Source organism: Microtus pennsylvanicus, chromosome 7 (genome assembly GCF_037038515.1).
Source record: "Microtus pennsylvanicus isolate mMicPen1 chromosome 7, mMicPen1.hap1, whole genome shotgun sequence".
Taxonomy (NCBI): Eukaryota; Metazoa; Chordata; class Mammalia; order Rodentia; family Cricetidae; genus Microtus; species Microtus pennsylvanicus.
In genome coordinates this window covers 103,067,801-103,077,815 of record NC_134585.1, presented here as the reverse complement: position 1 = coordinate 103,077,815, position 10,015 = coordinate 103,067,801, and the positions used below count along the sequence as shown (strand labels likewise).

Below are 10,015 nucleotides of genomic sequence, written 5' to 3'. Positions count from 1 at the left end.
TTGTTATATGTAATTTTACTAAACTAAAGTTAAAGTCTTCCTTTTTGTTTAAACAGAAAAGGGAGGTCCATTTGTCTATGGGTCCTTTATTGGTTAATGAGTAAAGAAACTGTCTTGGCCTGTTGATTTAAGTAGGTGAGGAAAACTGGACTGAATGATGGGAGAAGGAAGGCAGAGAGAGAGAGAGATGTCATGCACCTACCATCGGAAATAGACATGCTGAAACTTCTGGTAATCTACTGCCACAAGCAATGAAAACATTAATGGAGATGGGTTAAATTATTGTGAGAGCTACCTGATAAGAAGTTAGAGCAAATGGACCAAGCAGTGATTTAATTAATACAGTTTTTGTGTGATTATTTTGGACTAGGTGGCAGGGAACTAACAAAGGGCTCTCCCTCCTCAACATAGAATCTGAAAAGAACTATTCAGCTTAATTGGTTAATACAGCCACAAAAAGCATCATAATATTAAACAAAGCCAAGCACCAGGCATGATAATCCCATAAAATTACTTGGTTACTAATATCTTAAGTATTCTATGAACTATGGGGTAGTGCAAATGGGCCTCTTTATCAAATATCGTATATATATATATATATATATATATATATATATATATATATATATATATATATATATATATTTCTGGTAAAATACTGGCATAACATCTACAGACTTAACTAATATCTTTGTGGATAGATTTTTGATATGATTTATTGCAGAACATTTGATCATGGCTGTAAGTTAATGGTTGTTATAAAAATTAACAGAGCTAAAAGACAATTTACTACTATTGTTTTATCAAAGGACATATTGCCCAATTATCTAAATGTTTTTAAAATGTACAACCAAAGGAGTGTTGGCAAAAGGAAACTGATAGGAAAGCCAGGTTTCTTCATCAGTTTTGTGTCAGAAAGTCTACTACTCTAACATGAAACACCATCTCTCAAAAAATTAATTGAGAGTCATAAAAAAAACTTGATACAAGAGAAATAAAGGGTCTGACTGATATGACTTACTCAGCTTTGACCAATGAAGTTTGTGTTCGAAGTTAGTGACACCTAGTGCTGATAATCATAATTGATCCAACTGAAAATGATTGACTACTGAGCATTCATCCCTAAAAGCAACTTCTCTATAACCATTTCCAGGCAAAATAGATAATCAAGGAAGTGATCATGTAAGAATCAGAGAATAAAAAGTTTAATGGTATGATTAGTCACCTCGTCAGGATGTAATTGTTGTAAATATGCATCCACAATATTAGTGTTTGTCTACATAAGTCCCACAGAACAACATCAACATTCCACTGTGGATCAGACAATAACATAAAGGTCCCAAGATTTCATGAATGGTTTCTTAGCTATTAGTCACTGCTTGAGTATATGAAGTCATATTCTTCAGTGGTGTAACCCTCTGGCAATTGTTTCTACCAAGTAAATGACTTTCTACTCTCACATGCTAGATATCAACTTAAAAGTTGAACATGTGTGTGCATGGATATGGGTGATTTAAAGTGAATGGGAAAAATGTCAAGTAAAAGATGATAAGTAAATATAATGGGGTTTTGATGTATGATCAACATACAGTATGTGTGTCTGTGCTATGGAATTAAAGAAGATTAATTTTTTCTTGAAATAGCTATTTATAAAAAAATTTGAATAAAATGACAGCTAGATAAATTTAAACAATGATGCATTTTTAAATGGCCAAGGACATATTTAATAAAAAATTAGATTGCAAAAATAAATAAGTGATTAGATTGTGAATGAATTTTTATAAAAAATAATTTTTCATGCAATGCTAGAAGTACAGGATGAAAATTACATTAACAGTAAAGCAATTTATTTGTAAGCATGCAATAAGAGTTCTGAGAATTTTGGGGGAAATATAGATTTTCTGCTGACACACAGGAAATCTTAGATATTGTTATCTAATAACATATATAAGGTTTATAATTCTGTATATTTAAGTTGATTATTTATGACTTTTAACTAAAGAAAAAACTCTACTCTAAAATTTAGTTACTTATGATCTATAAGCATTGCTCAACAGCTAAAGTACTTTCCTGAAGTCTGATGACTTAAGTGTGATTCCACTGTCCACGGGCAAAAGGACAGAGGCAAAGCCATGACACAGTTTGTTCCAAAATCCTACTTATATTCCATGCTCAGATATAAACATCACACATACAGACATCATAATAAAGAAGATAAAAATGAAAAATAAGAAGGCACACATGAAAAAAGAAACACACTCAATTGATGCTTTATATGTATTTAATTTGGTTCTTACAATTTTGATTCAGCATGGATTGCAATAAATGGGTCTTCAGCAGAGTTACTAATATAAAATTGAGCTTTGCCATCATTGCCAACATAGACTTTAATTCCAGTGCAATTGCCATCAATCGTGTCTCCAGAAATGACATCACAGTATGTTCCAGCAGGAAGACCAGTCTGTAATGTTGTTGACAAGGCCCTGAAAAGAAATAGTATTTAATTAAATTCAACCCTCTCAAGTACAAGAAGATCTGTTATCAGTAAAGCAATAAATGTCTCAACCTTGTGATATAGATCACTAAGGATTCAGAGTATCACTAAGCAAACCCCAATAACAAGACTGCAAGTGAGGAAGAAAGAAAATTCTCCATACCAAAGACAGTATTATAAATGTCTGTTAGTTTCCGGGGCTATGGTGACTGCTACCAGACAAAGAAAGCCAGAGAACCCAGTAGTGCTCAGTAGTAAAGGGCTCCTGAGAGGACCATCATTCTTTCAAGTTTGTGCTCTGCTGGATTTAAACTGATGACTTCAAAATATGTTAACAACATCATTTTCTCCCAAAGTTATTAGATTACATTACACCACACAAGATTTTTTTCTAGAATTAAACAGTATCTAGGATTTGTATGGACACATACAAATTTATATTAGGAAACTGCATAAAGTAATTCTGGTGTTCCTGAAATACAGCCATGTGTTCTTTCAATAAATGATGATGTACCTAAATTATTTTGTTTTTAACCAATAAATTATGACTTATGGAAAAAATTTTCAATCTGATAGGTAGCTGATTTTATATTGAGACAATTCACTGGCTGTCAAAGAGATCCTCTAAGTAAGTATTAATTTTTAATTGTTTATTAATTTTTTGAGATACAGGATCTTTTGGTTGTGGGTTTTTTTTTTTTAGAGACAGAGTCTCTTGCACAAAGTTTGCTTTCCTAGACTAAAAAGATCAACTTGCCTCAAACTCATGAAAATATGGGTACCTCTTCCTTATGACACTAAATACTTTGGCCTCCACTCCTGTTATCTGAGCTAGATAACTACAGATAAGGGAACCATAGAGTCAGACTCAGATGAAAGAACCACAGTGGAAGAACAATAATGACAGGGTTTTTTTATTGAGCTCTACATTTTTCTCGGTTACCATACTTGTGTCTCCCCTCCTGACTTTAACCCTCCCCATGCCCCCAATTTACTCAGATGATCTTGTCTTCTTCTACTTCCCATGTTGATTAGAACTATGTATGTCTCTCTTAGTGTCATTGTTGTCTAAGTTCTCTGGGATTGTAGTTTGTAGGTTGTTTATCTTTAATTTGTGTTTAAAAACAACCTTTGAGTGTGTACATGTGATAATTGTCTTTCTGTGTCTGGGTTACCTCACTCAGAATAATGTTTTATAACTCTATTAATTTTTCTGCATAATTCAAGATGTTGTTATTTTTTCTGATGTATAGTACTCCATTGTAAAAAAGTACCACATTTTCCTTATTCATTCTTCAGTTGAGGGACATTTAGGTTGTTTCAGATTATGGCTATAACAAACAATGCTACTATGAATAATGAAAGTTATGAAAGAATCACAGCAGCTCCTTAAAGACACTCATAGACAAATGCAATTATACATATAAATTTAACTATTTAAAAAAAGAAGATAGAACATTGAAGACTGTGTATAATATAATGGATAAAAAGGAAGTGTCTTTCAAAAGTAGATGTTAAGTAATCTAGTCATAATATGATATATTACTTAATATTGATAAGACTTATATTTACTATTTATGTGTTTTGTCAAATGTGTCAAATGAGCTTGCAAATATGAAGATATCCTACTGCCATTGTAAGCTATGTTCAAAGATCTCAAATACAAAATTTTATTTAAATGAAAAAATTATATAAGCAAATATTGATTTTCTTCTGTACACTGAATATTTAATTTTTGGCATAAATTTGTTATCTAAAAGATTTTTCACATATAAATGAGATAAGTATAAAAAAAAAGAAAAAGAAAGATCTAAGAATATGAGTATACAATCCAATTTTACTGATACTGACTTACCAGTCATCATTGTTAAAGACAATGAATCCTTTGTTTCCTCTGCCAAAAGCTACTTGGTTGCTGCCATTATCCCACCAGTTTGAAAAAGGTTGATCATTGACTACGTTTCTGAAGGCAACCATGTTCCTAGAAGCACAGTATCATGTGAAATATTGGTACCCTTAAAACTCAACGTTTTATAAAAATAAATTAAACAACTTTCTCATAAGACAAACTCTGCAGGGAAATAAATTCTCACCTTATTTGACGCCATCGATGTTCACAGACCCAGTTATTGCCACAAGTTGTGTCTGCATTAATGGTCACTTCTTTGGTTACTCTATTGTTATTAGGTGGCCCAATCCAGTCATTCGTATCCTTAGTTATTGAAAGAATCAGGTCATTTGAATGTGTGTCTGCCAAATTCTTTCCACTAGAGCAAACCCAAACCGAACTTATCATACTTGTTTCTTTGCAGTGTCTAATTTTAATATAAGTCCTTCAGTGTTTTTATAGACCCTCACTGAGTCCTTCACTTCTGTGTAAATTTATGTTCTCTACTCAATTCAAAATGACAGTAGCAATTCTTAAAGATCTCACTTTCTATTAAAGTAATATCTTCTCAAAACCACTTAAAGCTCTTCAATGTCACCTAACATCAAGACAATAAGAGCAGAACACTGGCATTAGAGAACAGGCTTCAGTCACTTTCTAAGAAGTCTCCATTGTTATGCATTGCAAGGATGTGCTTCAGTTTTCCATAAAACAGGGGCAGACTAATTGTATCATATACTATAACTTCTTGTGAAATTAAAACACTTTTTCTTCCTTTTCTAGATTAAGATATGCTTTGAAGAACTTCAAGACTTACTTGTCCATTCTGGATGTTTCTTGCCCAACGATAACTTGACATTACTCGAGTGAATCCATAAGGATGAGCCAACATAAATCCAACTGCCATTTTATACATTCTGAAAGTTTAAAAATGGTATTAAAGCAGAAATACATAATGTAATGCCATCGTTAAAAGCAGATTACACAGCTACAAAGAATGTTCTCCCACCTAGCATCCCAGAAGGTCAGGATGGATACTCCGCCAGCACCATGTCCTCGCTGATTATCATGGTTGTCCACAAACACAAGGGCTCTGTCAGTAGGCACAAAACCCCAACCTTCTCCCCAGTTCCTACATTTAAAAAAAAGCAAATTATTATTTCACAATGCTTAGATTAACTTTACATATCACATCCACTGTTGTCTAAATAAATGACAATTACATTTTAAATCTGTTAGACGTACATATAAACATATATATATATATATATATACATATATGATATCATTTTCTATGATTATATATCCTCATTAAGGGGTTATAGTACAATCTTTTTGTTTTTAAAATGTGTATTTTCTTTAAATTTTACACTGTATTGCATATCTATGGACATGAAAAGCAAAACATCCATTTGTTATTATATAGAGTAGAATTCTGCAGAGCAATCATCAAAAAAACACATTTTCCAATTACCTTTTTGATATAAAATATGTAAATTTCATATTTGACCACTTTATGAATATTACATATTAGTATAGCTATTTTTGTTATAATAATCTATCTTTAATAGACCATAGTTAAACATTCCTGGAATGTAATGGATTTATTGCAAGCAGACAAAAATCCATAAGTCAAACTCTGGATTTCCAGGGCTACCTTGTGATTAACATAGCAAACAGAAAAGAAAATTGGGTAGACTTCAGAAATGTTGAGTATAATAATCAACCACTACATAATTAGTTAAATAAGAATAGTTGAAGCTATAGCTTATTGATATCAAATGGCATGAAATCTATGATAACTCAAATGAAGAAATGTTGTATATTTGCTTTAAATAGGCCATCTTCTCTCCACTCCACTTGCGGATAACTGTGCCCAGTTTTGCTCCATACTTGAATTCTGTCACACGACTATTTCCAAAGTACTCACTACTTGAAATTGCCTCACCACCCAGATCAATGACCTAGTAGATACATTGGGGCAGCTGTAATATTTCATATAAATTTAGAGCACCTTATCTAAATATAATCTCATGCTGTGAAGTGGCCATTAGAAGTGTTTACGAACTCAGTAGTTTTTCCAAGGAAACAGATCTTATAAGGCCTTATCCATGGTACACTTAAAATAATATTATTGCCATGCAGAAAACTTTATCAAATTGCTTAAACATTTACAAACTTGATACCATGAAATGAATATTAAATTCTTAAAGATTGGCTTGAGACAAAAACCACTATGATTGGTCTATCTTTTATAATGGTATCTGAAGAGTTAGAAAATGAATTAATGAAGTTTGCACTAACTTGGAACCTGCTGTGGTAAAGAACTAAGCATGCTACTTATAATTAACTGCAATCCTATTAATAAACAATAGAATTCTACAGGGTATACCAGACTGAAATATTAACCTACATTATGCTTTTTATACTTAGTAAAATCTCCTAGCTACTATGTGATTTACGATATGATAATATTTAAGAAAAAGCCCACATGGGCTCAACACTATACAAAGAAATATAGAAAGAATTATAAGCATCAAAGGAAATTGGGAGATGGATATCAGGGAAGACCATATCAATTGGTTGTCTAGTACCAATATATAAATATATTTGTAGCAATATAGACTATATCCGTTATATACATATATCCATATGTTCTTAAATATAATATGTTTAAAAATATTAAGGAACATATGTATATACATATAAGTTATTTAAGAACTTATGGATATAAGTATATGTATCTGCATATGTTTTGTTAAATATAAATATATACATATATAAGAGCATACACACACATTTATAGTGTGTGTGTGCAATAACAAATGGTCAAAAGAAAGTCTACAAACTTTAAGGAATATATGAAAGCATATATGGATTAGTATAGAGGGAGGTAAAGAAAAATATTTCAATTAAATTATAATATAGTTTTTAAATGAATATGTATATTCTTTTACCTCTTGGAAAATGAAAGGCCTGCTTCCTGCAGAGAACCATTGTGTATTTAGGTTATGCAGTTTGTCCAAAATCGCCTTTATGTCTCCAGGCCACATGTGCTTAGCAGCATCAAGTCTGAACCCTGCTACACCAATATCAATGAGACGGTTCATGTAGTCAGCCACCACGCCTCGAACATAATCTTTCTCAAGTGCAAGATCCAGAAGCCCAGACAGACGACAATTTCTGACCTTTTTTTTTAAAAAAAAATGATTAATGTATAAAAGTTATGCATTGTTTTTGAATTAATTTCTTTCTTCAGTCCCTCTTTCAATTACAAGTGGATATTTCATATTGCCTTACTTAAAACATAGGATATTGCCTTTCTTTTGAACATGAGAATATGAGAAGTATTGATGTTTTAATTTGGACAGAGATTTTAAAATATATTCTGTGGTAGACAAAGAAAATATCACATAAGATTGATAAGAATTTTAGCTGTTTAATTCTTTTTTATTTCTTTCTCTCTCTACCCCTTTTCTCTTTAATGTCTCCATCCCTTCTCCCTCTCCTTTCTATTGATACTGCAATGTTTATATAATTGATAAAGCTATGCTATTAAATTTTTCAGACAAGGTCACCAAAGAGCATGTCTCCATTTTATTATTGATTTTGCTCTATACTTAGAAAATAATACAAAAAAACTAGCACATTTTTCGAATTCCATTTTTCAAGTTTTCTGTCATAGTTATGTCTTTTCCTATGGAATCTGAATATGTTTAGAGGTAATTTATAAATTGATTGTGCACTTCTAGATACCTATATGCTTCTTTATTCTGAATAATATTTCCCTCATTACCTGATTAGCATCATTGTAGTTATAAATTTCTCCGTCGCATTTTCCATCATTAAAATCCCAAGCAGAGTATGGAACTGCTGGGAAGTCCCTTTTATTGGCATCGTAGTAACTTCCACAGGTACTGCTTGTCCCTGCACCACTGCCTGCGCCACACATGTGATTAATAACTGCATCCACATAAATACAGACCTGTAGAAGAAAAGTGCTTGCTTCAGCTAGATTCAGGAATCTAGTTTCAAAGGCAAATTCATAACATGCTAGCAAATCTCCAAAATATATCTTCTGATTCTTTATATATTCATTAGAGTAAAGAGAGTCAAATAGGAAAGGAAACTAATGTGAAATAAGATCAACAATAGTCCTAATATTTAGAAAAGAATATAGAACTCGTAAATGGAGCTAAACAGAAACTTTTGCAATTATAAACAAAAAAATCAATTTTTGAGAAAGCAAAACCCAGTATAAAAATGAGAGTATTGTGTTTCAAATTTTGCAGGATCACTAGAAAATCTTAGATTACAATATCTGCTATGTATCTGAAGAACGAAATGTAATTAGATATCTCTTTATTATAGGAGAAAGTAGATACTTACCATTAAAAACATTTATGGAAAAGCAAGCCCAAGATTGTGGGAAGAAAATGGAATTATATAAAATTATTTAATCCTCACATATGTCACAATGCCTAGCAGAAAATTCTAAAGTATTTTTAGTTAATAATTTTAAAAGTGAACATTTTACTGTATTAGAGAATTTTAAGGGTAACAATAAGACAGAAATACATTTTTAGTAATAGACAAAAATGCAATGTAAGATTTCTGATACATAAAATCTTCTAGTCAATCAGAAAGAACTTGAAACAAAGAGAAATATTTTTTATATAACTGTAAAAAAAATATGACTACACTTACACCAACATTGTTGCATCTCTTCACCATGTCCCTGAATTCATCTTCATTTCCAGACCTTGTGCATATTTTGTAGCTAATTGGTTGGTATCTTTCCCACCATGGCCTATATGGATTATAAACCACAATGTTTTCATTGGGTGGAGAGACCTACAAATAGAGTTAGTATAATTAGTGCTGGATTAAAGCTTACTTTGCACAATTAGATCTTATAGAAACCTATCAGTGATCCAGTGTAATTTTTCACCCTGTGACCATTAACCTGAAAATATGGAAGACATTACAGTGTTCCCACTTACAGACCCTACAATTAAGTAAAAAGAAGCTATCCCCAGCAAAATGTTTCCTTTCACAGGAAAGTTATGGGTGAAAATAAGTTATCCTCCAACTCACTGTTACTAGAATGCTTTTTTATGTGAGCACAGTGAACTAGGCATTTCAATTTTAAACAAATCTTACCTGAACCCCTCCAAATCCCTTAGGACCTAAGTATCTCTCACATTCCTTGGCAATATCAACCCAGCGCCACTCAAACAGGTGAACAATAGAAGTCCCTCTACAATGAGTTGGTGGGCCATACTGAGCCCAGCAGAACCCAATGAAGGAAAGCAACAGGAAGAACTTCATTTTGCTTTAAAGTTGTCAGAGTTCTCTCTAGTGCCTCCTTATATTCTGAAAGAGGTACATTTTGCAAAGTAAATGTTCATGAATAAATATTTTGAGTACAAGCTATAATCTGAACAAGATTAGCAGCAATGGTGTGAGCAGCTGAAGAATACTCAGAAACTCCCATGGAAAATAAACTTAATGTTTTTTAAGGTCAAGTATTATTTGATTGGTATTACATCTTGCATGTTATGTCCTTCAATAGTACATTGCAACTTAAACCAAATATGTCTAGGACTTTCTATCTTTAAATCTTTGTATTC

General features: G+C 32.0%; 1 protein-coding gene across 1 annotated transcript; it reads right to left on the bottom strand.

Moving 5' to 3' along the window:
* Nucleotides 1–2,274: 2,274 nt before the first annotated feature.
* On the bottom strand, nt 2,275–9,713 carry LOC142853852 (pancreatic alpha-amylase 2a5-like). Its single transcript, XM_075979009.1, has 10 exons — nt 9,546–9,713; nt 9,090–9,236; nt 8,179–8,367; nt 7,340–7,570; nt 6,213–6,346; nt 5,392–5,514; nt 5,200–5,299; nt 4,588–4,706; nt 4,350–4,475; nt 2,275–2,483 (listed from the first exon to the last, which is right to left on the bottom strand). The coding sequence occupies exons 1-10, from the start codon at nt 9,711–9,713 to the stop codon at nt 2,294–2,296; spliced, it is 1,527 nt and encodes a 508-aa protein (XP_075835124.1). The 3' UTR covers nt 2,275–2,293.
* Nucleotides 9,714–10,015: the final 302 nt, after the last annotated feature.

Bases quoted from the DNA above. Each gene is read 5' to 3' on its own strand.
- LOC142853852 (XM_075979009.1), bottom strand. From the start codon at position 9,713: ATGAAGTTCTTCCTGTTGCTTTCCTTCATTGGGTTCTGCTGGGCTCAG. The intron at 7,571-8,178 runs GTAATGAGGGAA...TTAAAAAAAAAG, and splicing joins ACTACAATGATGCTAATCAG to GTCAGAAATTGTCGTCTGTC. The intron at 5,300-5,391 runs GTGGGAGAACAT...TTAAACTTTCAG, and splicing joins CTGACCTTCTGGGATGCTAG to AATGTATAAAATGGCAGTTG.